Genomic DNA, 26,458 nt, shown 5'->3' with positions numbered 1-26,458 from the left:
CTCTGCCTTCTCTCTCTCTCTCTATGTCTATCACGAATAAAAAAATAAAAATTAAAAAAAATTTTAAAAAGACCTATTCAAAAGACCTATGGGAGTACAAATTATTTGTATATTTTCCTATCAAGTTTTAAAGAGTTATAAGCCCTTATAAATAAATTACTTTCAAGGTGGAGGTGCTTGGGTGGCTCTGTTGGTTGGACATCCAACTCCTGATTGCAGTTAAGGTCTTGATCTCAGGGTCGTGAGTTCAGGCCCCTCCGTTGGGCTCCACATTGGGCTTGGAGCCTACTTAAAATAAATAATTAGATACATAAATACATAAATAAATAACTGAGGACAGCAAATAAATTACTCTTAGCCTATATCTGAATTTCACATGCATCCCATTATACCCCCACCAAAGCACCTTTGATCAAAGAATTAAGTTTCATGTTGATCAAACTAATGCAAAGTTATGAATAAAATTGTAACACCAAACAGACATTGGCCAGGCAAATGCAATTTGGTGCTGATGTCAGATTGATTCATCAACTCCCTAAGTTCTTCTTAAAAAACATTTCCAGATTAAACATAGCATAATTCTGAAGATGCAGGATTTGGAATCCTATGGAGAGTGGGTTTGAATTCTGGATTTTTCATTTACTCCCGTTCCTAATTATTATTTGTATGCAAAGCACAACTCATAGTTACCTTCCAAGTGTGTGCAGAGAATTACCTGGAGGAAAAAGTACAGAACGTGCTTAGAACAGAGTATGAAGTTAATAAATACTAAGTGCTGTTCTCGCTCTTACTGTCAAATGTTGATGACCTCGTAGTGTACGTTTAACTGTAAACCAGTCACGTTTCTAGATAAAACTGAGTTCACAAAATCTTCCCTGAATGCTATTAACCCGGGAAATAGACAAACAGCCACCATCGGTGCCTGGAATCTGGGAACGACCTGAGTCATAGTGATCTATACTGTACATGGGTATTTTTGTCCTTGTTTTATTTGGATTTAGGTGCAGCTCGATTCCTTATGGTAGAAAAAGGTATTGGTTCCATATTTGTTTTCCTAAATATCTATTAAAAACAAAGAGATAAATGAAGTCATAAGCATTTCACATTTTATCAAATTAACTAAATTCTTAACCCATATTCATGTGGATCTTACGCTATCCCAAAGGTCCAAATTGTGGTTTTGATGAGGTTTCACTCCGAAACACATCGAGGTATGTGAGGTCTGCACCAGGCTGGTTGTTTCCGGGCTTTGGGACGATGAGGTTTTTAATGCACTTGATGTGAGTCATAAATGTAAATGCCCACTGCTACTTGTTCTAGGGCTCTGGGGCTGAAGCTGGGGCTGGCAGGCTTTGTCTGCACCGCCTGTTGGCCCCGTTGGCAGAGGACTCAGCGCCATCTAGTGTCCCCTGGAAGCCCAGCTAGAGGGATTTCCTATTCAGGACTGAGTCGCCGCCGGGCACCCTGCAGTCAGTGCCTACAGACCGCGCACTGGTTATTTGCTCTGTATCACTGGATTTTGAAGCTTCCGGTTCTGATGAACTCCACTGTTTCTCAAGCGAGCTCCATCAACTCCAAAGCCACGTGACCTTTTGCATTCTCTGAGAAGCTCACTCACTCCATAACGTTTTGCTCTATTGCAGACTTTCGTTGCTACGTTGTTATCACTTGCAGCTGGCATTGTGTAAAAGAGCTTTCTGGAAATGAGAGTTTCCTTATGATCCACTTGGCACCACAGCATGCTTCTCACAGTACAGCATGTCCTGTGTTAGAGACAGAACTCTTGTCATCCCTCCCGATTTTTGATTCTTCTCTTTTTCAGATTGTCTACAAAGCCTGGCTCTGTTCCCAGTACTTTGAAGTCGCTCAGTTTAACTGCAGAAAGACAATTCCTTGCAAGCAATACTGTTTGGAGGTTCAGACGAGGTGTCCGTTTATATTGCCCGACAATGATGAAGTCATCTACGGGGGACTCTCAAGTTTCATCTGTACAGGTACAGTGCAGGGCAGGGTCTGCCACACAGCCTCTCCTGGTGGTTTGCTTCCCTAGGTGACGTTGCTTTGCTTTGTTGTTTCCTTCTATGGATGTAACCTTGAAGATGTGCCTGGCAGGTTTCCATGCTTTCCTCAGAGATGCCCTGAAAGAACTTGGTTAGGAAAGATCACATTATGTCTAGAGTGCCTGTGACCCATAAGCATTAATTTTGCAAAGGAATAATTCTGAGGGGAAAATGTTATAGCAATCATGAGATATGCTTAAATCTGACTTACAGAATGCTGCGTGCATCTTTGTATTACATAAGAACAGATGATGTGACAAGGCCAGTAAAATTATGCATCTTCTTCACATTAGACTATTTTCCTGAGAAGTTTTACATTACTTTATCTTAAATAATCAAGATCATAAAGAACCGTCTACCTAAGGTATTCATGTGTGCGTTAGAGATGCACAATAAAGGTTCAATACAATTTTATCTTATAGTCCCCCTTAACAAGGTTTGCTTCTTTCAGCAAATGACTCAGACTGGGCCAAACACTAATATCAGCCTTCAATTTCTGGATACTTACAAGCATTACATAAGTTAGACAAAAATAAGATGTAAAGAATAAGAGCAAATTGTTTTTTAAAAAAAATAAATGGTGAGTAGACAAGTGAGAATAAGACACTTTGCCATGATGATGTGATAATCAGAGTTGTTGCTCTACATTATCTCAGTACAAAAAGTGTTATGCGTGTCCTTGTCACTAGATGACTTCAGTTGCGGCAGGGTTAATTTTCAAGGTTTAAGGATAAAATGCTACCATAAACATCAAGAAATATGAAAGGCTCCTTCATGTATTAGATTTTATGAACCACCCCCAAAACAGGGTACCGTGTTGAGATGCTCAACATGAGAGTTTATCAAATTCGTTCTAGCTCACGTATTCATATAACTATGCGTTAGCCATACTGTCCTAAGTGATAGGATATCAAGAGACAGTTGAACAAATTACTCCCCTAAGAACTGGATGCTTTAAGAACTGGATGATTATTTCCTGTGCTGCCCAGCCTTGTGAGAAGAACATCTCAGTGAAGGCTACGAGACATGGGCTTTTGTCTTATTGCTATTAAATACATTCTTTCCCAGCCATCAGGTAGCTCCTCATTAGTAAATTAGTAGTAACAGAAACCCCTTAAGCACGTTTGCTATGAGGATTTTGGATAAGGGAGAAGCACAAGATACATCAGCAATAGGCAATAGTCATTGTATGTAAGAGAGTGATTTGTAGAATGTAAATGGATTTACTAATCATTTTTGTTATTCACTGGTTGAATGCAGAAACCATTTCTCCAGCTCCTCTCTTGTGGGAAGACAGTGCAAGAATGAGAGAGAGAGAGAGAGAGAGAGAGAGAGAGAGAGAATGAAAGGGGAAGGAAGAAGGAAGGAAAGAGGGGAGGAAGGAGGAGAGAAGGAAGGAAATAAATTAGTATCATCTCCCTTTGAATTTGAGCCAAAATTAATCAGACACAGGCTATTAATTTACTTGACATTCACATAAAACTTTCCATAAGTTGTCATCAAGATAAAGTCTTCAGCTCTTGACTCTGTGGGCAATCAGGTTGTCTGTGATGTTAGGACTTCAGAGAACCTTGTGGGATTTTATGTAAAGGTTGTCTGTTCATTCACATGCATATCGATTTCTTTTTTTTTTCCTAGAGAAGGTCAGTAGTTTTCACCAGATTCTCATAGTAGACAACAACCTCAAAACCCTCAAATGAAGGATGGATGTTGTCTTTGTCTTCTCCTGTTCCTGGTCTTTGATCTGCATGTGTGGATCTGATATAGGTTTGAATATTCACCCCTCTTCCTTGTACACTTTCAAGGCCATCAGAGAGCTGAAGATAGGATGCAATCTCTTTTCCACATAACATGGGCAGAAAGTCCACCATATATGTTTTTGAACTGGGGTATAGTTGATTAGCATTACATTAGTTTCAGGTGTACAGTACAGTGATTTGACAAGTTTATAAGTTACGCTCTGCTCACCACAAGAGTAGCTGCCATCTGTCACCCTAAACACTATTACAATATCACTGGCTATTTTTCTACCCCTTGTTCCTGTGACTTATTAATTTTATAATTGGAAGTCTGTACCTCCCACTCCCCTTTACCCATTTTGTTCATCCCTCACACCTTTTCCCTCTGGCCACCATCAGTTTATTCTCTGTATTTATGGGTCTGTTTCTGGTTTTGGTTGGTTCTTTGGTTGGTTGGTTGGTTTTGCCGATTCCACATCTAAGTGAAGTCAAATGGTATTTGTCTCCTACCTTATAGTCTTAATGGTCTTTGAGTTTTGAAAATTCAGCTTTTTTATAGCCATGGCTACATCATTACAGAAAACAGGAAAAAGGGAGGTGTGTCACTGGGAGGGTCCAGAGAAAATGCCATGGAGCCTAGAAGATTTTCGAGAGAATCCCATCCCTGAATACCCAGAACCTAACTCTTCATTCACCACTCTCACTTCGGCTCCTGTTCCTTTCATTACTCAACTTCTCAGGATCCCTGGGTGGCTCAGCGGTTTAGCACCTGCCTTTGGCCCAGGAGTCCTGGGAGTCGCAGGATCAAGTCCCACATCAGGCTCCCTGCATGGAGCCTGCCTCTCCCTCTGCCTGTGTCTCTGCGCCTCTCTCTCTCTCTCTCTCTCTGTCTCTCATGAATAAATAAATAAAATCTTAAAAAAAAAAGAAAACATTGCTCAACTTCTAAAAATGTGCAGAATAAAACTGAAGGCATCTTATCCTGAAGTTCTACAAAATTTTCTGACAGAAACAATACTGATCCTCAGATTGAGCTTCTTTTCTAAGGTGTGACCCAGGTCTTCTTGAAGAATTCTCTCTCTTGATAACTAGCAGTCACCATTCCCCCTTCAGAGGTCCCTTGAATTTTGCTGCTGGACCTGAATGAGAGAGATGTTTCTACTGATGCCAATCACTTGCTGGCTTTTCTCCACTAATGACGGTTCCAAACAAGACCCCAGAATAGCATCCTTCTGGGATGATGCTGGCCCAGAGAACAGCTCCCAAGAACCACTTGGTCAAAGCGAGGGAGCCAAGAGTAAGACTTTTGTAGGTATAGTATTTATTCTCCAACATTGTCACACAATTTTTGGCAGCTCATCTCTTACAGACGGACATGAAGATCCAAATAACTCACCTTTTAGATGGAGTGAATGTGACTCATGTCAGATGCCTTATTCATTTTGAACGAAATGTCTTCAGTACTCAGGCAGGATTGGACTAAATATAGGAAAGAAATAGGAATATTTTTTTTGCTAGTTTCCCACTTGGCTTCAGTTAACCTAAGGCCACCTTGGAAGGCTGGCCCACAGTAACTTTTCGTGTTCATGAGTGGTGTTGGACTTCTTCCTTATTGAAATAGGTAGGATGACAATCACTAAACACAGTTTTATGAAAAGAAATTAACTAATAGGTTGGTCTTAATCTTGCCTCAGTAATTCCTCATTTTTGTTTTAATTTAATACGTTTTTTTTTCCATTCTATATTGTGAAAAATATAATCATTTATCATCAAGAATTGAATGAGTAGATGGAGTGTCCTTAAATTCCACATACTTAATTATGGAGGTTTCCCTACTATTGGAAATATATCCAATTCACATATTCCAGAAGAATAGAGATATTCTCTAGATTCAATCTCAGAAAAAGTGTTCAAAAAGCACATTCCTACATATGGCTTGTTGCCAGATGCTGTCCGAGGGAGCATCAATTTTGTTCAAGGTTCTTCTGCATGGAAATAAACAAGTGGTGTGATGATGGCTTTTCCTTAGAGTCATCTGCATCCCGCCTTTTCGGGAGGTGGGGTTCTAGGACACCCAGTTCTTCCTCTCATAGGTGTTATTATTACTATTATAGACACTCAGGATTCCTGTCATCTGCCCAAAAAGGGCATCTCAGCTCTTGGGTTCCGTTTTGGTGACAGTTAGTAGAGTTAGTGTTTAGGGCATCGTTATTATGACATTTGCATTGCTTACCCACCTCCTAAATTTGAATGTTTTAAATTTTTATGTTTCGATCACCTGCTACTTCATGTGTCTATGATCCTTAGTAAGCCCATCAGTCATGAAAAAACCCAAAACATCCTAGAACGCATGTCTACTGCTACTCAGTGTCTTTAACTAAGGATGTTACAGAAGGTCTTGGCCAAATGTTCTAACCACAAATGTAGATGACAGGAAGAGTGCCTCCGTATATGTTTAATTTTGATTCTGTTTTAGGAGATAAAGGAAAGACACTTTGCCTGAGATCACTCTTGGGTTTGTTTTTTTTTGTTTTTTGTTTTTTTTTTTTTTGTTCTGTTTTTGTTTTTGTTTTTCCTGCTAAAGAATAAAATGGACACATTACTGAAGGAGTATTTGAAAAATTAATTGGGCAGAAATTCTGATGTGCTGTCAGGGTGAAACCTGTCTTTGATGTTAGGCATTACTGAGCTAAAACTTTCCAAGGTGGGTTCTGTTCTTGAGCTCAGTTCGCATAATGCGCTGCTATTTTAGAAACTCCGTTTTTTCATCTTCAAAGCGCAGGGGTGGAGTCGTTGGTAGATTCTAGGATGTCAACCCATCACTGTGGTAATTATGTGGATTTCCCCCTGCACCCTCCCCCGCCTTGTTCTAGATTCCCCGGGAGGAATCCCTGATTGCTTACCTGTAACAGTGAACCAACATTAAGAAAACAGAAGTAGCAGAGGATCACAGACTGTGGGTGCTATGGTAACAAACATTATGAAAATTGCCATTTGATTGATAGATAAAATAGAGCAGACAAGATTTGCTGCTCTAGTTTTCATGAATTATTGGAAGGAAAAAAGTAAAGTTGGTCTGCTGGGGGTTACTGACAACGGAGATAAAACATATTTTGAGAAATCTGTGTAAATTCTGCATTTCATTTTTCAGGGCTGTGACAAGAATAGGGTTATGTTTCTGCCTCTGGGGGAACACAGTGGGCTGCTGTTGGTGGTGACGGTGACAGGGCTGATTAGAAGTGATGGAGGACGGCCGCCCCCTGGTGGCGCCGCTGCGCCACTGCAGCAGGACGTGGTCCCTGCTGGCGAGAGGGGGAAACGTCCCCGGGGAGAAGAAGATGGGAGGAAATACTTTGATATGCATATTGTTCAAATCAGAGAGGAATTTTTCTTAATGTCTCATGTCTCATAGTTCACATGGAAGCATTCATAACTGGAAGTATTATCTCCAAAACCCAGTTCTGACACGACTAGAACTGATAAAGACTTTTTTTTTTTTTTTTTGAATGCTATAAAAGATTTTCCCATTAAAGGACAGTTTTAGTGGAAAAAACCAGCTGCCCGTAGATTTTCTTTTGTACACCTATGCTGTTTTAAATTTCTGCATTTTCCTCAGTGTGTGAATATATTTCACTGTTTTCTAGAACGTGGCGGAAGAGGAGTTCTGAGAATAGAATGACCAAGGGACACTTTTTTTATAGTGACATTTATTGTCAAGCACCTTCTAATAAATACATAAAAAATAAGGCCAAGAGAAATTTGAGAGGAGAAAGCATGACTAGAATAGAATAAGGAAATATGAAATTGGGTTATTTAAAAAAAAAAAAAGTAGAATGGAGTATCTTTGTGTATTGGGGACATCTTCTTCCATTAAAACATTGTGCTTTCTGAAGTTTATTTGACTTCATATATCCTGATCTGAGTTCAGGTCTTCATCCTCAAGACTGCCTTTCCCAAATTCCCCTCCGACATACTCCCAACAGCTCAGGTTTGCCTTGAACAACAGGATAATGCAGGGAATAGGTGCCGAATGGCAGTTAGGAGTCTGGATTGTGCCCCCAAATGTGAATTTTGGAGAGCCACACCCTCTAGAAGGTTTCTATGCCCTTGTCCCTCCAAGAGGCTCACAGAATCTGGAGTTTAACGGGGACCATCTCTGGTCCATCATGGTACTTGCAGAAGGTCAAAGTGCCATCGTCATTCCAGAGCAGAAGGAAGAGTCCAGGCTCATTCATGTTTGGGCAGCAAGATACTTGATACCTGAATGATCCCAAGAAGAAATGTGGAGAAATTCATCTAGTTCTGGCTTTGCCGATAACAGTGATCAAACCCTTCATAAGCCTGCTCCCTGAGACAAAGTTTGGGGGAATTCTAAGAGAACTCAAGTTGTCCTTCATGATCCACCTGATGGAACAGGAGAACTGGAAGGGGTTAGACCAAGGGAAGTTGAGGCAACCAGGCCTGGAACCAGCCCCAAGAAGGATACAACCTGGATCGCGTTGAGCTTGGAGCTTGCCACTCCAGAGAAACATCAAGGGCTGAGCCTCATCAGGTAAGTGGGCCCTGCAGATGGACCAAGCAGAAAGCTGGCCTCTTTGATGCCACCTAGGGAGGATATGAGTGACACTGGCTCACGGTTGCCCATTACCTTGCAGGGCAGGTGACCTTTCCTGTATCTGCCAGCTATGTCTGGTCTTCTCTGAACCACCCAGGATGGACAACCACCCTCTGCTCAAGCCAGAACTGCTGAATGCTACCGTCACCCAGGGGCAGTGCCAGGGACCGGGATGGCGAGATGGTTAGTCTGAACCGAGGTGGAAGTTGAATGAAAACGTCAGCGATTTTCTCTAGAGTGAGAAGGGGGATGACATACACGTCCTCATGCAAGTTCCCCAGAACTTTGTGTGACTCATTAAATTCAAAAGTGCTCACAACTGGCATGGTAGCGGTGAAGGCAGTAAGGCAAGGGAACGATGCTAATTCTGGAATTTCCATTAAGAAGGGCTGGGCAAGGACGGATCTCCCAGAACAGGTGAAATCTTATTTAATGAAGTAGTGTACCTGGTTTGCCTGCAATTCAGTGTCTCTGAATCATCTACAATCTCCTTGTAGCTGCTCTGAATCCTGAACTGCTTTAGACATTGCAGGTATCTGACAAGATTATAGAGTCAGCCAGTTTTAGAACCAGCTTGAATTACAGAAGCCATGTGGTCCGATGTTGCTTTAACAGAGGATGATACAGAGCCTCCCCCCCAACACATACACCCCCCTAACGAATGCTGTTATTCCAGAAAAAAGGAATAGACCCACATTCCCTGGCTGGTAGACCAGTGTTTGTCTTACTAGCACGAGGGGAAATGACCAGTCAATCCATCCTGAGATGAGCCTGTAGGCAGTTGTTTCCTTCCCATATAGCAGCTGGAGGACACGGGTCCGTGGGTGCGAGGACCAACCACAGCTGGGGCCTGGGTAACACGTGTTCAGCACTTCAGCACACACGTCCCCTTTCACGACACCACGTGTTGCACTAAAAATGAGTATGATGAGTATTCTCTGCCCAGCCCATTTTTTTTCTGGTTGAAGGAAAGAGACCTGTCAAGCTCTGTTCTCTGGGAAATGCATTTGGATGAGTTAGCAAGGGTTTTAGGTTGCGTACGTACAGAGATGCACACGTGTTAGTGCAAAGGGTCATGACAGAGATCCGAAGTCTCTAAAATGTTGGTGTAAATAATATTGTCAATCTAAATGACCTTCCTCTACTTTGTGTTTGTTCATATGCTCGGGTCCCCTAAAGAAGTAATGCATTGCATAAACTTTAGAAAGGAAAATGAACCAATTTTTCTCAATTTTAAACTCTTGTGGGGTTTTTTTTTTTGTTTTGTTTTGTTTTGATAGTTTGGCTTGGAATTACCAGATGAGATGTATCAGATAGTCATAATGAATACTCTTTTAGAAAAATAATATTAGAAAATGTTGTCAATGTGCATGTTCTTCAAATTAGTAGAATTTAGAAACTCAGTTTTTACACCCATGATGCAGTCATCGTTCAAAATAATTTTTAAAATTTTCTTTGAAAATAATTTTCATAGGGGTGCCTTAGTGGCTCAGTCAGGGGGTAGATGTCTGCCTTCAGCTCAGGTCGTGATCCTGGGGTCCTGGGCTAGAGCCCCGTGTTGGGCTCCCTGCTCAGCCGGGAGTCTGCTTCTCCCTTTCCCTCTGCCCCTTCTCCTGACTCATGCTCTCTCTGTCTCTCAAATACATAAATAAAATCTTTAAAAAGAAAATAATTTTCACTGTCTACAGCATCCTTTTTAGGCTTTAGGAGATTTATCTGAATGTGTGTATACACATACACATGTATACAGACATATAGCCATATATGTATAAGAAATTTGTATATAAAAGTCACATATAGAATTTAAATATGCATATAATGAAAAGAGCTAAATTTCACAAGTAATGCAGATAATTATAAAAGGAAATTCGTTTAAAAATTGAAAAGCAGTTTCAATTTAAATTAGCTTTAAAGCCAATTCCAAAAACTGGAGTGAATCCAATTTAGGGAAGACAGCACTGATGGAATTAATGTTTAACCTCCCTAAAGGAAAGCTTGAAAATACAGAGCCCAGTCGAGAATAAAACTTCTAGGATGCTATTTAAGACGATTTTTTAAGATTTTATTTATTTATTCATTAGAGACAGAGAGAGAGACACAGAAGCAGAGAAGAAGCAGGCTCCTCGCAGGGAGCCCGATGTGGGACTCGATCCCAGGACCCCGGAATCACACCCTGAGCCAAAGGCAGATGTTCAACCTCCTGAGCCACCCAGGCATACCAAGACAATGATTTTATTGCCTTTATTACCCTATTGGTGCTACTACTTTCCAGTCCCAAAGGTGCCATATTGTCTCTTTATTAACCGGTCGATGCCATCCAAAGTCAAGCAGGGAGTCTGATAACACTGGCTTCACCATGACACTTGCTCCCTCTGGTGAGTGTAGGGTTCTGGGTACTCTCCATTAGCATTCCCTCCTGACTGAACATTTCATCATCAGAGGGGAAAGAAAGCTTTGTTGGGTTGAGTTGGAACCTTTGCCATGATTCAGTCTTTCTTTGTGTATGTGGCCTCAGAAAGCCCCAGAAAGTCCAGCTTCCTCTTTCACCTTTGAAGACAAACATTGCAAGGGAAATTAAAATAATTTCAACCACAAGAGAAATAATGGCCCCGAGATAGTGTCTATTTCATACTGCAGCATGAATTCTTACAGACATCTCTTACTCATTAAATGTAGAGTCCTATTTTGAACGTGCAAAGCCAAAGATTGTTGAGTCTGATCTCTTCCAAGGTCTCATATTACGTGCACATGAGTAGATAAAGTCAATATCTTTGCCCAACATACCACATTGTAAAGGCCAGTTTTGGCCAGCCCGGGTGGCTCAGCGGTTTAGCACCACCTTCACCCCAGGGCCTGATCCTGGGGTCCCGGGTTCAAGTCCCGCATCAAGCTCCCTGCATGGACCCCGCTTCTCCCTCTGCCTGTGTCTCTGCCTCTCTCTTTCTCTCTCTCTCTCTCTGTCTCTCATGAATAAATAAAATCTTTAAAAAAAAATAAAAATAAAGGCCAGTTTTCAGGATTTGGTTACAAAGCCACACTAGTTTTCACTAGCTGTCATTTCTCCTACAGTGATCTTTCTCTGTGCCAGCACGGTGGGTAGACCTGTGCACTGCATCATGTCCCACTCACCCCACCCCTCTTCCCTCTCTTGGTTTGACAATAGAGTTGCTGCCCATTGTATCCACGAATAGGAGTAAAACCATATGACTGTGCTGATGTCACTGAGACTAAGGAAGCTATGACATGGGCTTGAAATAAATACATTGTATTTACTTATTTTTGAATTTGTAATACATGCACATGGCACAATGTTTGAAAGATATTGAGGAGTGGAAATGAAGCCAAGTCTATCCCCACTCCAACCGACAACACAGTTGTTGGCTAGAAATTTATCAAATTCCAACCCGTTCCAAATCGATGGCATTTAGGTGATTTCTAATTTGTTATTAAATCCAGTTTGGCAAGGGCTGTTTTTGTTGCCTTGTCATTCCTCCACTTGTGAGGTTATCTGTAGGGTAGATGCTGTAGCAAGAGGTGGAGGTGGGCTTGTTGGATCAGAGGGTTCTAGGCGATTAGCATTTGGAAGAAACTCGTCATGTGGCCCATTCAGAGCAAGGATCATCCCTTTCTCAAAGTCCTCATGCCTTTAGGTGGTCCCTAAACTCCTGCACAGGGTTAGATTTGACCCCTGTAACCCACGGTGCCCTGCCAGCCTCACTTGCCATCCCTTCTCCTGTGGAGTCCAGCCCTCCCAATGCCATCCAGCATGAGTGTTCCCCATGCCGGGCACACTCTTCTTCATGCTTTCACTTGGCCAACCCTTGGGTATTTGTCATTCTCTTTGGAGGCTCCTGACACTCCATGTTGGGGCTGAATGTATTTGTGCCCACAGCACCCGTGCCCCCATCTTGTAACCCTGCTGTGCTGCAGGGCACTTCATCATGTGGGACGGGCCCATCCTTCCCACCCGACAGTGAACCAAATGGGGGCCAGAACTTAACACTGCTTCTGGAAGTGTCTCCAAGGGCCAACAAAAGTGCCTGACATAGAGTGCTTAGTAAGCAACTACATAATAGATGAATTCGTGGGTGACAGCCCAAAGGGCTCAATGGTGGTCCCCACTGTAAGCAAAGAGGGTGCTTCCCTCACCTCGGGAAGTCCTGAGAGCCGGCAGGTGCCTTCTGCCTGTATCCCTCTTCCCGACATCATGAGGACTCACACAAAAGGGGGCTGACAGTTAGATGCACTTTAACAAAATATTTCCCCTGTGGAGACAAAAGAAAGTCAGCATTTCACTTTAAAGCCATCTGTTCCCTCTTGTTCCATCCCCCACTGCATACATTATGAAAATTTGTGTTGAATGGAGTTCACACCATCCTCCTGCAGCTTGCTTACTCAGTGCAGCCAGAAGCATTGGGATTTTACAAAAGCCTAGTAATAAATGATGTGACATCTCACCTTATGGGATTTACATATTAAATGCCCCCCACTTGCCACCAAACTGAATGTCATAATTCTGTCCTCAGCCCCCTAAATTCATGGGTTGACGTCCTAGCCCCCAGGTCCTCAAAATGTGATCTTATTTGAAAGTGGGGTCTTTATGGAGATAATCACGTTAAAGTAAGGTCATTCACCTGGGCCCTCATCCAATATTGGCTAATGTACATAAGATTTTGCTGGGCCTGCCATAACAAAATGCCACCGACTGGGTGGTTTAAGCAACAGAAATTAATTTCCTCATAGTCCCGGAGGCTGAAAGTCCAAAATCAAAGAGCTGGTGGGTTTGGCTTCACCAAAGCCACTGCTTGTGCCACTTTTTGTGGTGTCTTCACATTTCCTTCCCTTTGTATGTACTCCTGGCATCTTTCTGTGTGTCCAAATGTCCTCCTTCTATTAGGACATCAGATTAGAACCCTTCCCCCTCCAAGACCTCATTTTAAATTAACCCCTCTTTAAAGGATCCATCTCTAAATAGGACCACATTTTGAGTTACTGGAACTTAGGGCTTCAACATAACAATTTTAGGGCATACAGTTTGTCCCACAAGAACAGGCTCATAAAATAGGAAAAGTTGGACATCAGAGAGAAGATGCTGTGGAGAGGCACAGGGAAGATGATGGTCTTCAAACCAACTGACCAACACCCTGACCTCAGACTTCTGGTGCCCAGAACCATAAAAGCAGACATTCCTGTTGTTCAACTCTCCCTCTGTGGCATGGTGTCATGGCAGCCCCAAGCAATGCCTAGCAATTTTGGAGTAAAGCAGGCAAATTCAGTATTGTTTGTTCAAGAATAGAATAATGTGTAAGTCTTATATGAAGACAAATTTTGCGTACTTCAAAAGTTCTGGAGGATTAGAGGAGAGGAAGCAATAAAAAGGAATTATAAAGGCAATGAGGTAACTCAGCAGAGAGGATTTAAAGGATAATACTTATGTAGGGAGAGTAATAATGAAGAAGAGAGAGCACTAACCATTACATATCATTTTTAATTGTAAAATAAAATTATTTTGGTAAATTTCATGGATCTTCTTCTGAAGGAGTTTAGAATCACAGCTTGCAATGTTGTCGTGTGTGCTGTGTCCACATTTTCATGGTCCAACCATTAGCAGATTTCTAAGCCTGGATCCAAAAACCCTTCATCTCAGATAACTGCTGTTAGAGAATTTTTGTTTTAGAGAAATCTAGCCACTCTCTGTACTTTCTGTTCAATATTGCTGTGAACCTAAAACTGTTCTAAAAAATAAAGTCAATTGTAAAAGGGGGGAGGGAAAAGCTCGAGCCAAATAAACTTTCCATCTCTAGATAAATTGTCTTCTATTTGAAAATGTGTTTGTTCTAATCACTTCTAACCTACTCTTGCGTTGGAAGGAAATATATAACAGTTTTATTAAATTGGTGGACAGCTTTCAAATTCTAAATCTTAATCCTTTCAAAAAGAATGGTTTACATCTATGTTTATTGCAGTTATTCTTTCCAAAAAGAGATAACTTTTGAAAAGCTTGAAGAAATTTCCATCTAGGAAAAAATCACATTTATTGAAACATTACGAGCTCCATCAATTAGCACAAACAGAAGCAAACCTAATCATGGAACTAGGGGACCCCCTGTGTGAAATCATGAAATCTCCTGGCTGAAAAGACCCCGTCTATCACCCAGCACTTTGGTGGGTCTCACGCTGTCTCCAAGGACCGTCCCTTGGACTGAGGGAAAGCTGAAGTGTCACTGGGAACTGGTTCAGTAATCACTCAGAAGTGTCTGCAGGGTGAAGAAGCAGGTAATGCCTTGCTTGACTCATATTTGTCCAACACAGTAGCTCAATGAGTAAACCTGGGAGATAAGAACACTGAAGAGTAGGGAAATTAGGAAGCCTTCCCAAGTTTCCATGGAAGCCACAGGAGAAGCCATAAGAGAAGCCACAGAAGAAGCCACGGCATCTGACTTCCTGCCTAGTACAGCACTGGCTCTCACTCACTGGTCCTTTTCACCAGGACTTTACTTTGTAACTTCCATAGCTGACCTTCTCTTACTGTAAGTTTCTTACCACACACTGGACTCCAGAGGGTCATGAGCTCTTCTGGTTTTTATTATAAAATGCTTGCTATGCTAGAGAGATTTGTCCAAGGATAAATGTGGTGAATGTCTGTAAAATTATATTCTTGGGGGTGCTGGGTGGCTCAGTTTGTTAGGTGTCTGACTCTTGGTTTCTGCTCAGGTCATGATCTCAGGGTCCTGAGACCACCCTGGGCATGGAGTCTGCTTAAGATTCTCTCTCTCCCTCTGCCTCTCTCTCTCTCTCTTTCAAATAAATAAATCTTTTTAAAAAATCATATTCTTTCTTCTCCATATTTTACCTCCTGAAAAGCATGTTCTGTGTCCTTTCTTCCTAAGTATGTTTTTTTTTTTACATTTTCATGCATTCAACAAAAATTTCCTAAAGACCCATTGCATTAATTTTCTATTACTACTCTGACAAACTGTCACAAATGTAGTGTTTAGAGGCTTAAAGCAAAGCAAATATATTATCTCACAGTTCTGTAGGTCACAATGTGGACACAGATCTCATCAGGCTAAAATCAAGATGTCCAAAGGCTTTGTTCTTTCTAGAGGCCTGAGAAGAAGATTCAATTCCTGTTCATTCTGAATGTTGGCAGAATTAATTTCCTTGCTGTTGTCAGACCAAGTCCCTCTTTCTTGCTGGATGTCTGCTAGGATAACTCCCAGCTTCTAGAAGTTACTTACATTCCTTGGCTTGTGGTGCCCCTTCTCCATGCTCAAAGTCAGCAACGGTGGAGAAGGTTCACCCATCACATCTCTCTTACCCACAATTTGGACAGATACAGCAGTGATAAAAATTAAGCTATGAATCCCTTTCCATTTTAAGAGCTCATGTGATTGGATTAGTCTCATTTGGATAATCTCCCTGTTTTAAGGTTGGCTAATGAGCAATCTTAATTCCATCTGCATCCCTAATTCCTTTTTGCCATGTAACCAGATATTCATGTTTTGGGATTCAGATGTGGACACCTCTGGGGGACATCACTTTGCATACACATATTATCGAGCATTATGCCAGATGCTGGTGATAGAAAGACTAATAAATGTGGTTCATAACCTAAGAAACACATGTTCATTTGTAGAAGTGAACAAATTAAATGAAGGCTGGACTGGTGCTATTATATGTAAAGTATGAAGAAAGTACAGAGGAGGAAGGGCATATTCACTAGTTCTCCATAATTTTTCTTGTAAGTATGGAGAAAGTTATTATCACAAATGCACAGGCATGAGAAGGGGATACAAACTAGTTTTTCCCAGTTTAAACAGGTTATTTCCTAAGCAAAGATAAAATCCAAGAAGATTTAATTCATTGCTTCCAGGCTACCTTCCTGTGTCACTATCACTACTATTGCAACTACTACTATTGCAGTAGGACTCCTACGGCCACTAAACATGAGTGGGGACCTGGGCAAGACATTCAGCTGAGCACTTAATATACACCATCTCATTAAATCCTCACAATGTCTCTATGAGGACATTATGTGTTGGTGACTCTTGCAAGTGGCAGAAACCTAACTGAAACTTACTTAAGCAAAATGAGAATTCATTGTTTATATAATTGAAAAGTCCTGAGATAAACTTCAGAGCGTCTTATATATCATTCATTAGGTGGATGAGAGAGAGAGAGAGAGAGAGAGAGAGAGAGAAATAATAGATAATAATAATAGATAGATAATAATAGATAATAATAATAGATAGATAATAATAATAGATAGAAATAATAGATAGATAATAGACAAACATAGATACAGTGAGATATATAGATATATGATCCATATATAGGTACACATAGAGAGATTGAGTATTTATGTGGATCAATCACTATTTCTAGCTCCAACACTCATTTTGCTTTTTCTCCCCAGCTCTGAGCTCTGCTTTTCTCTCTGCTAATTGAGTTTACCAACAGCGACAGATTTACAACCTCTTGGTTTAGAAACCACAGCTGGAAGAAACCACCCCATTCCCAGTATTTCCGCAGAAGTCCTGCATTGGAGTAGATAGCCCTAACTTAGGGTCCCATGACCACACTTGAACAGTCATGGTGGTGTGGGCCAGTCAGGTGGCCCCTGGGCCCTCCTGCGTGGGGAAGAGGCCAACCAGCCTCACCTGCACTACATCCATCCAGTGGAGGAGGACTGTTTCCTAAAATAAAATCCCTATGCTCTGCTCAAGGGAGAAAGGCACGTTCCCTAAACTAAACTGCGGGTGTACCTGGAGACATGCCCCTGCCACCAAGGAGATCAAGGAAGCATGTGTGACTCTCTGAGGGAGCTGTACTGGTAAGTGCCCTGGCAGAGCCCAGGGCAGCCTCATCAGACACTGTGCTCACAGTGGTGTGCCAACTACATTACAGAAACTAGGCATCTTCTTGACAAATCTAACTAGAAAAAAAATAAGCTTAATCATTTTAAAATGTTTTGGTGAGTCCACATGAGCAAAAAGGAGGTAAGAAAAGAAAAACCACCATCTATCACCAAGAGGAAAATACCACTTTATACCATGAACAGGGCTTCAAATTATTAAATACTCTTCCATAGCATAATTTAATGTTTGAGTGATAATACAGTATATGAGCATAATGTAACTTACTTAAGTGTTTTACTGAATGCAGGACTATAGAAGACATGCTGCTATGAACATGTATGCACACTTATCTCCACACACTTCAGATTTAGTTCCCTAAATGCACTGAAGTGGGCTTGGTGGGTAAAAGGGCACACAAAGTTTAACCTTTGATATTTATTGCTGAAAACTCAGAAAGTTCATGACAACATAGATTCCCCCAGCAGTGTGTTATACTTCTTGTTTGTGAGCATAGCTTGTCATAAGGAATATGCCCCCTTGTTTTAAGTGAAATAATTATGCTTCATTACTTTTCAATTCTTTAGATAGTATTTGGACTTTTTTACATTGGCTCTTTTTATTTCTCTTCTATATTGCGTAATAACATGTCCTTTTAATTTAATACACCATCTTTTCTTTTTTCCTTCCTTTCTTTCTGTCATCAGCCATGCACCTTCTCCTTTCCCTGCATCTGTTTCTTGTGGGAAACACAGAATTTTTAAGGATGCTGTTTCACCCACGTGGGGTAAGACGGCACTAATCAAACAGTGCAGATGTCAAGCAGAGGGGACCCACTGAGCCTCATTTCTCCACACATTAGTTTATATTAGTACTGCCTCTGAGAGGCATTACTTCGCAACACATTCTTACTATTATTTTTCATACCTTCTCAGTTTAATAGGTCTCCTACCAAACTGATATTCTCCATCTCTCAAATAAGTGTTGTAACTAAAGGTTAAATCCTGCTATTTTTCAAAAAAGAAGAGGAAGAAAGAAGAAGAAGAAGAAGAAAAGAAGAAGAAGAAGAAGAAGAAGAAGAAGAAGAAGAAGAAGAAGAAGAAGAAGAAGAAGAAGAAGAAGAAGAAGGAGAAGAAGAAGAAGGGGGAGGAGGAGGAGGAGGAGGAGGAAAATTTCCTGATGTTTTATCTCTATCACTTTAAACGCTTCCTTTGGCTAATTAGCAGCCATTGTCAGTCTCCTTTGCATTTTGTTAAAACTTGAGTCTTGTTTCTTCAATGGCAGATGTAAACCAATGACCCCAGAGGGCGACAATCAGAAAGCAAACAGAAATAATTCAAGATGTCATTGGATGAAATGAATCATAATTACATCGCTCCACCTGGCATTGTAACTAAGGAAATAAACAATTAATGTGCTGCTGCCTGAGACGTTCCCTTTGGCAATCAACGTGCCCGGATCTCACTTAATGGAAAATATGTGTGAATATAAGATATAACCTTATTTTTAATGGAAGCGTGCCTTCTATCAATGAGTGATAGCTTCTTCAAATGGATCTATTCCCCATCTGCCAAATCCCCACCTGCCCACCACCAATGTCCCTGCTTCCAATGTTTCTGTAATTCCTTTCTGAAAATAGTTATCTTAAATTGTCTTATTTTCCTTTGAATGCCCTACTTTATTTTTTTTTTAAAGATTTTATTTATTTACTCATGAGAGACAACAGTGAGGCAGAGACACAGTCAGAGGGAGAAGCAGGCTCCCTGCAGGGAACCCGATGCAGGACTGATCCTGGATCTGGGACCACACCCCAAGCCAAAGGCAGACACTCAACCACTGAGCCACCCAGGCGCCCCTGTTAAATTTAATATTAACTCTCAAATACAGAGACCAATGTTCTTACCTGGTCCACAACTGTCTTGTATATTGACTTTGGAGTCAGACTATTGCCAACTTAAGTTTTGGCATTTGTTTTGAGTAAAGACATTTTGACTGAAGTCACAACTGTTTTTGTTCACATTTAATGTTTCAAAAACTGGTACATCAAATTGGGAAAATAATTTCCCCCTAGCTCATTGAAAAGAAAGCCTATTTTTGAAGTCAGGATCTACTTATGAGGTGTTTCCCTGCCTTGAAGCCATTAACGTGTGTCTGCGCATGCATGAGTGTACACAGACGTTGGGATAGTTCTATATGGGCTCTATTACAGAGAAAGTCTGGTTTTCTTTTTAGAAAGAAAAGCAGGAAATGTTGTTCGTACTCTAAAAACACTGACGGATCAAAGCATTAGCAAAACTGTCTCTTCAATTACAACTCATGGTTTGAGACACTGCAGCCCTAGAATTATTTATATAGTTTCCTGTTTGCAAGGATATTTCCTTTGCAGACTCATAGGTACCAAGGATTTCCAAATTAGAAAAAGGACTGTGGGATATACACTAAACAATGACACTGATTTATAACCAGTGGGCCTACCGTGCCATTTCCCAGAGGAAAATAACAAAAATAAATAGAAACAGAGTAATAGGTAATGTTCTTAACAAGGACCATACAGTTTTCTTCATGGGGCTTCTTGGGCAATGCTGCTGAGCTGGCTAGTGCTAAGCACGAAGTCACAGAAACATCTATGAGAGAGAGCCAACGTTTTCACATCTTCCTGTGATGTGAATTCCTATGACACACTTACACAAATTTTTCTGAATCTCTGAAATGTACTTCATGAAATTCCTCCAACACTCTTCCCATCTGTGACAGCAGTGTGACCAGAGAAGTGAAAGCATCTCGCAGCAATGTTGGTTCATAGTGAAGAAAGAGAAAGAATTAAGATTTTTATTCCTTTCTCTGATGACTCTTGTAGGCACCACTTGAGTCCCAGGTACTTGGTAACTTATGAGAAACAAGAAGAGGAACATGAGTCTTTCTATCCCAACAGTACCCATGGCCCTGAACCCTGCCTTGTTTTGAGACTTTGTGCAGACCCAAATAGTTGCACTGTAGCCTGGAATCCATATGGCTCTCCTCCACACCGTCCAATAAAGCCTCCTTCAAGGACGCCAGCAAAGGGTTCATTGGGGAGGGAGTAGAAAATGAAAATGATACAATTGGTGAGAATGTATCTTCTTTGTCCATTTTTTTTTTTGCTCTTCTATTTTCTTATAATACATTTTTAAAAATTAAGAACTCACTTATAGCTATTTTCTGGCAAATAACAATGTGAAATGTGATATTTAACAGTGTGTGTCAGATTTCTGTTTAGATTATATTCCCTCCGGCTGCAGACAGTCTTTGTTTTTCTAGCACAGTCCTGGAAAACTTTAGGACCCATTATCAAGACATTTTCAAATGCCCAATTTATTTCTCGACTCAGTTTATGGCCTTAATGAATGAGTGAATTCTCTGTAGAATATCTCTGCCATTTTAATGTGGGCTTTTGATTTTCATTTCATTTAGCATCATTTTCAGTTTTTAGAGCAATTTATAGTCTAGTTAATGCAGAGTTAGCTTTCAATGTTGAATGGCCTTTATATAACCAGGTATTTGTGCTTTGTCATCTAATATACTCAACTTACTGAAACGTTCTCTTACAACTCCAGATACATTATTCTTTGCGTCTTTCCCCTCATCAAACAAATACTTATTATTCTTTGGCGGATAAACAGCCTGCTAGGTATTTAGATCACCAAGATGGCATGAAGGAGTGATCCTTATTCTCAAATGTCAACTAGAAGAAAAGTAATATAATGCTGTTAATATTAGATGCCAGACCATGCTAGCATTTGTTCATCACAGTGATCTGAGACACCTCCACTGCTCTCCTCAAAAAACTACTCAAACGTATACCTTAAATACCTAAAATTTACCCTTGCTTAAAAAAGATACTATAAAAATTATAAATATACAAATACTCACAAATTTGATTCTATTTATTTCCGTAGATGGTCATTATAATTTGGTCATTATGATTTCTAAATTTCTTAGCTTGACTTCTCATTTAATATTGTCTTACCAGCCCAATTATAAAAGAACCCTAGAAAACTAGAAAATTCTCAAGAGATAACTTATTTCTATTATTTTTACCTTAAAAAGGGTGGACACTGGGATCCCCAGGTGGCTCAGTGGTTTGGAGCCTGCCTTTGGCCCAGGGTATGATTCTAGAGTCCCGGGATCGAGTCCCACATCAGGCTTCCTGCATGGAGCCTGCTTCTCCCTCTGCCTGTGTCTCTGCCTCTCTGTCTCTGTGTCTCTTATGAATAAATAAATAAAATCTTAAAAAAAATAAAAAGGGTGGACACAATTTGGATACTGTTGTTGATTTTGTATTTTTTGTATTTTTTGTATTTCCAAATAAATCCTATTGTGTTCATGTGAAATTACTCTTCTAGCCAATATACAATGAAGAGATACTAAAATTTAAACACTAAGTTCTGCAACACTAAGGATTTACATGATGGCAAAAATTATCTTGGTAATGAGTAAACCATTGCATTGCAAACCATGGGTGTAACTAATGATCCAAGCTGGCAAGCTGAAGCCAAAATTTTATGTCCCATGTGTCTCTAAATCTTATCAAAATTGAAATAAGAACTATAAAATGAAACTTATTTGTAGAAGCAACAGAACCATTTTGTTTTGTTTTGTTTTACAAAGTGGGACACTATTAAAATGCAGACTTACGATTTTTTTTTTCTGTGGAAGAGCAAAGGCAGTTGTAAGATTTTAGAACACAGCCAGAATTGGGAGCAGGTTCTAAGAGACCCCACAGCGGGGAAGGGTATCGTTCTTCCATCAGGGCCCTCTACTGATTGTGGCTTGTTCTGAGGATATAGCAGGATCAGGAGGACACAGAAGCGCTCTGATGAAGTGCAGCTCTCAGCAGACACTGAGCCACAAAACTCAAGGATCTACCTGCTAATGACATTGAATGAGCTCCTGAGAGGGGTGCAAGGAAGCCTACTTAGCAATGCCTCTGGAAGTTGTGGGAAGGGAACCTCAGCTTGTTCCATCCCCATTCACTCCCAAGGAGAATGCTGCCCTGCAGAGAGACCTGCAGCCTGAAGGCAACAGAGATGGAAACGTTATATGGAAGGGCTGGGACCCACCCAATATAATCTTTTTGGAGAAAACATAACAAAACAAAAGGACACAGAGTGGAAGCAGACGAGGGATTGGCTATCAAAGCAATGTGTGAAGGACTTTTTCCAGAGTGAAAGAAAAATACGGTTTTAGTTGCAAGGAGTTCAGCAAAAGAAGCTATAGAGAAACCATATGCAAACATATCTTCTTGAGATTTTATAATACAACAGATACATGCAATATCCAAAAAGGTTTCACTGAAGATAGCAAGCCCTCTGTGAAACGAGACGGATGCTGACAGTGTGGAGGCAGGGTGTGGGACTCCTTGGTCTTCTCCCCCAATAATATGCCTGTGGGCACATGACATTACATGACAGAAAGCACTCTGCATGTGGAATTAAGGTTGCTAACCAGCTCATATTAAATCTTCCTAAAAATAGGAAGATTGTCCTGGGGGATCCCTGGGTGGCTCAGCGGTTTAGCGCCTGCCTTTGGCCCAGGGAGTGATCCTGGAGTCCCAGGATTGAGTCCCGCGTCAGGCTCCCGGCATGGAGCCTGCTTCTCCCTCTGCCTGTGTCTCTGCCTCATTCTCTCTCTCTATGTATGTCTATCATAAATAAATAAATAAATAAATAAATAAATAAATAAATCTTAAAAAAAAAAAAAAAAAACAGGAAGATTGTCTTAGGGTCAACCAGCTGGGCCCAACGTCATCACAGAAGAGAGAAGTGCAGGGCCAGAAGGATGAGTCATGAGGATCAGAGAAATGGGAGGTGGGAAAGACTCAACTCCACTGTTACTAGATTTCATAATGGGGAAAGAGGCCACCAGCCAGGGGGATGAGGTGGCTTCTAGAAGCAGATCTCTAGTCAACTGCTGCAAGAAAATAGGGATCTACAACCACAGGAGAGTAAATTTTGCAAATGTCCTGAATCAGCCTGGATAGTCAAGGCCAATTCCTATATTTCAGCCTCACAGAACCCCAAGTGGGGAAGTCAGTCAAACTTACCCTGGCTTCTGACCTACAGAACTGGGAGGTGAGAAACAGATGCCATTTTAAGCCACTGTGTCTGTGACAGGTTTTTACAGTAGCAATAGAAAGCCAAAACACATCTTGGTACTGGAAGTCTGGGGCTGCATAACAAATACCAGGAAATGTGGAAGTGGCTTTGGAACCAGACCATGGGGGATGTTGGGAGAAGTTTGAATAGCATGATAACAAAATTCCCAGATTGCCTTGAGCTGGATGTTGGTAGAAGTGTGGCATGAAAGACCACTGGCCAGGGCTCAGAGGGAGATGAGGAGGAGGGTGTTAATGGTAACTGGAAACATGTTATGTAGTATTAGGAAGCCTATCAGAATGGGATCCTGCAGAAGCATGGAAGGCAGAGATTGTAAGTGATGGAGTTGGCTCTATGGTGGAAAAGATTTCCCAGCAAAGTGTTTCAGGCTACATCTGTAGCCTGGTGTTTTCTTGCTGCCTAGAATAAAATGCAAAAAGAGAGAGATAAATTGAGGGAACCATTAAACAATACAAATCCAGGATTTGATAATTTGGGAAAATCTCTGTCTTCCAAGATGGCAAGAGATAAAAAAATGTCCTGTCAGGAAAGCATGCTCTGGAGAAAACAAAACAGAACAGAACAGAGGGTGTGGCAGCACAACCAATGCCAACACCTCAGAAAGTCTGAATGTTCCACGTACGCAGCTATACAGAGGCTCTTTGAAGAGGTGACAGGTGTGACTCAGAGATCCTCTCAGCCATCTGAGCAGGGGCCAAAAACAGCAAAGGGATTATCTAGGAAAGATCTGTGGAGGCGCTTCTTGTCTGAGAGAGAGTGAATCCTTGTGACACAGACAAGAGTCTCACATAGTTATCAAGAATTCATATCAGCAAAAACGCTGCCAGCTTGGACTGGAAGGGACAGGCAGGATGGAAGGAAGAAAGGGAGTCAGACACCCCCAGCCACACTAATGAAACTACTCAGCTGTAAACACGTGCCGTTTGTCATAAAAGAGGAAGGATGGTCAGAGGGCAGAGCTCTGGGCCCAGAGGGGAAGCTGAGAACCACACAGGATTATTCCCAAGCCTGGAAACCAAATGGAGTTTGTGGTGCTGGCCTTCAAAACTGAATTGGACGATGACGTGTTTTCCTGCCATTGTCTTCATTTATGACGCTGAGTGTCTGTAAGTCCTAGCCTGTGCTTGTCTCAACGTCTCAACATTGGATGCTGGGAGCAGATAACTTGCTTTCTACAATCTCCACAGATGGAGAAAAATTGTGCCCCAGGATGGATTACATTTAGAATCACATCCATACCTAATGTAGGTGATTTGGGTCAAGAAATTCGAGGATTTTGAACTAAGATCTAGAGGTTTCCATACTTTGAGTTGCTGCTGTTTTGGGTGGAGACATTTGGAATCTTTGGATGTGGTTTGCATGTGGCATGGATGTGAATCTTTGTAAGCCAGAGGGCAGAGTGATAGACTGAGTAATGCCTTCCTCAATGAAAAAGATGCCTGTGACCATTCCTTGGAACCTATGAACACACTGTATGGCAAAAAAGATTTTGCAGGTAGGATTGAGGTTATGGACTTTGAGGTAGAAGATCATCCTGGATAATCTGGGTGGGCCCATTCTGATCACATGAGCCCTGAAAACCACAGAAGAAGGCAGACAGTCAGTCAGAGACACAGTATGAGAGGCAGGAGAGTTGACACTAACTAAGGTTAGAGAGAATGAGTAGGACCCACAGATCATTGCTGGCTTGGAAGGTGGAGAAAGGGACCACCAGCCAAGAAGCAGGGATAGACACCTCCTGGATGCTGAGAGTTACCCTGTCAAGAGTGTGTGAGGACTGCAGGACCCCAGTCCTACAAGTAAAGAAAACCAAATTCTGCCAATACACTTAATGGCCTTAGAAGTAAATCCTCCTCAGAATCTCCAGAAAGGAATTCAGCCCTGCCACCATTTTGATTTTAGTTTGTCAAAACAGGCCAGAGAAACCAATCAGCCCTGCTAGACTTCCCACAGGAGTGTGAGTAGATGAATGAGTGCTGGTTTCACCGCTGAATGTGTGGTGAGCTTTTACTAATCAACAGGAAACACAACTAGAACCTTCACCACTGGATGCTGAGATACAGCCAACTGATGCCTCAAAAGTTATTAGAACCAAAAAGATTGTGAACTAGGATCTATACCTGACAAACTGTCTTTCAATTGTGAGAATGAAGTTTTTTTGTTTAAATTAAATATGTATACTCTTGAAAGTTTACCTTCCACACATCCCATCTGGAACATAATTTAAAGTTTTACTCTAGTCAAACAAAAGAGTAGCCTGAGAAAGAGGATACTGTAGGATCTTGTGGTGGTGGTATAGTGGAAATCACTCATGAGATAATATGTGCAACAAAAATATTAGAACTGCTCATATTAGAACATTGAAACTGGTATGATTATGAGACTGGATGGGTCAGTGATCCAGGGAAGAAGTTAAAACATTTTTTTTCTGATTCTATGAAAAAATGCAAGACAACTAGAACCTCAGGAAAAATGTGCAAGAGAATCATGGGTCATATATCAAGGAATCTAAAATTTTCATGATTTTTATGAATTGATGAAGCATAAAAAGTGAGACTCTGTTTTTCCTAATATGTAAATGATATTGAGTAAGAGTATTGTAATGAAATAGGATTAAATGAATTCTCAGGATGCACTTTTGTTTTCTAACTTTCAATATTCAAAATTAATGTACATCACACATACACACAGGAAACTGTAGTTTTAGAGAAAAAAAAATGATTGGCCACCTTTCGGGATCAGGGGAGGAGGAAAGAACTGTAGTGGGTTCTTTAGTGGGTCTAAAAATCACTGGATTAAGAAATAGCTGAAGGAATTTGTTGTATAGAGTTACAGAGATAATCATTCCCAACACAAAAGCAAACCAAAAGCAGATACAATCCATCAGAAGTGTTTATCCTTGGAGAACAGGATTAGGATTGAAGAGAAAGGTAATTGTTTGCTTTCCATTTTATGCTTTATGTTATTCCAGGGTTATTATTTCCATACTCATGTAATAATTTTCTCATTGCCATTATTGCTCATTTATTTC

The 26,458-nt window shown here is 41.0% G+C and overlaps 1 protein-coding gene across 2 annotated transcripts in view; it reads left to right on the top strand.

The window, feature by feature from the left end:
- FAM155A (family with sequence similarity 155 member A) overlaps positions 1-26,458 on the top strand; it is a 626,592-nt gene that overhangs the window by 589,901 nt on the left and 10,233 nt on the right. For both annotated transcript variants that reach the window (XM_038570027.1, XM_038570028.1), the window contains exon 2: positions 1,823-1,994. In XM_038570027.1, coding sequence (XP_038425955.1) covers positions 1,823-1,994 — 172 coding nt within the window. The remainder of the gene's footprint in view (positions 1-1,822; positions 1,995-26,458) is intronic.

This window comes from Canis lupus, chromosome 22 (genome assembly GCF_011100685.1).
Source record: "Canis lupus familiaris isolate Mischka breed German Shepherd chromosome 22, alternate assembly UU_Cfam_GSD_1.0, whole genome shotgun sequence".
NCBI lineage: Eukaryota > Metazoa > Chordata > Mammalia > Carnivora > Canidae > Canis > Canis lupus.
The sequence above is the reverse complement of the archived record's forward strand: the minus strand, read 5'-3'. Positions and strand labels throughout refer to the sequence as shown.